The sequence below is a fragment of the Sinocyclocheilus rhinocerous genome, unplaced genomic scaffold (genome assembly GCF_001515625.1).
Source record: "Sinocyclocheilus rhinocerous isolate Xijiao unplaced genomic scaffold, SAMN03320098_v1.1 scaffold6436, whole genome shotgun sequence".
Taxonomy (NCBI): domain Eukaryota; kingdom Metazoa; phylum Chordata; class Actinopteri; order Cypriniformes; family Cyprinidae; genus Sinocyclocheilus; species Sinocyclocheilus rhinocerous.
In genome coordinates, this window is record NW_015642869.1 from 3,628 (window position 1) to 5,107 (window position 1,480).

Here is a 1,480-nt window from a genome sequence, read left to right on the forward strand (position 1 = left end):
CGATATCAATATCGACCATTATAGCGATAACTATAATGATAACTATAAAATATAACGATGACTATAGCGATTACTATAATGATAATTATAACTACAACGATGATTATAGCGATAACTATAACCCGAGCTACAGTGATAACGATAACTATAATGATGACTATAGCGATAACTATAACGACCATTATAGCGATAAATAATAACGATAATTATAACTATAACGATGACTATAGCGATAACTATAACGATAATTATAACTACGATGACTATAGAGATAACTATAACCCGAGCTACAGTGATAACTATAATGATGACTATAGCGATAACTATAACGGCCATTATAACGATAACTATAACAATAAATATAGTGTTAACTAAAATGATAATTATAACTACAACGATGACTATAGAGATAACTATAACCAGAGCTACAGTGATAACTATAATGATGACTATAGTGATAACTATAACGATAATTATAACTATAATGATGACTATAACGATAACTATAACAATATCTATAGTGATGACTATCACGATAATTATAACTACAACGATGACTATAATGATAACTATATCCTGTGCTACAGTGATAACTATAATGATGACTATAGCGATAACTATAACGACCATTATAACGATAATTCTAACTATAACAATGAATATAGCGATAACTGTAACGATAATTATAACTACAACGATGACTATAGCGATAACTATAACGGTTTAGAAATGGCAAAACTAACTTAAACTATAACAATAATTACAGTGATAACTATAACAAAACTATGACAATTATAACGATACATTAGCGTCCACACAAGCGGATCATAATGTTGTGTTTACTATAAGCTCGCAGCAGCTTTGATAAAGAAGCATGAAATATTTTGATTGGCTTGCAATGTTTTTGTCGTACATCAGCTGGAAAAGATCGCTCTGAATGGGACTGCAACAATATCGTTCCTCTGTGACGTTATTGCCGTGGACTTCATTGCCGTTATCGCTACAGTTATCGTTCTTGCTGTGAAGGGGCCTTAAATTCATTCAAGTGCAGTTAAGCGGCTGACAGGGTGATCAGGAGCTCATTACTGTATGATAACGAGCAGCTGTTCTCACTTGCAGATGGCCAGCAGACACTCCTCAATGGCGTCGCGCTGGGCTTTGGTGAGCGAACAGCCCTTGGACAGGCGGTAGACGGTGTAGAGCGTGGAGTCGATGAGCGCGGCGTGATGCTCTGTGCCGGAGAAGTGAGGAGCGCAGCGGGTCAGCAGAGGCAGCACCGCCGAACCGATGTACCTGTTCATAGCCAGAGCCGTTTCTGTGGTGCGCAAAGCCTCCTGGGAACAAACACAACACCTCAGAGATGATTCATATGAATAAAAAGGACTCAAACGGTAAATGACTCATCTGAAACGCTGCAGGAGGTTTTCGTTATCACATCTGAAGTGTCGCTGTGTTTTGAGTTTTGAGTGATTTTTAGTCA

The 1,480-nt window shown here is 37.2% G+C and overlaps 1 protein-coding gene across 1 annotated transcript in view; it reads right to left on the minus strand.

Annotated features, from left to right (window-relative positions):
* Positions 1-1,334, minus strand: part of LOC107756904 (ryanodine receptor 3-like) — a gene marked incomplete at both ends in the record, with an annotated part of 4,830 nt that extends 3,496 nt beyond the window's left edge. The window contains one exon of the mRNA XM_016574231.1: positions 1,114-1,334. Within this exon, the coding sequence (XP_016429717.1) occupies positions 1,114-1,334 (221 nt within the window). The remainder of the gene's footprint in view (positions 1-1,113) is intronic.
* Between the last annotated feature and the right edge of the window lie 146 nt (positions 1,335-1,480).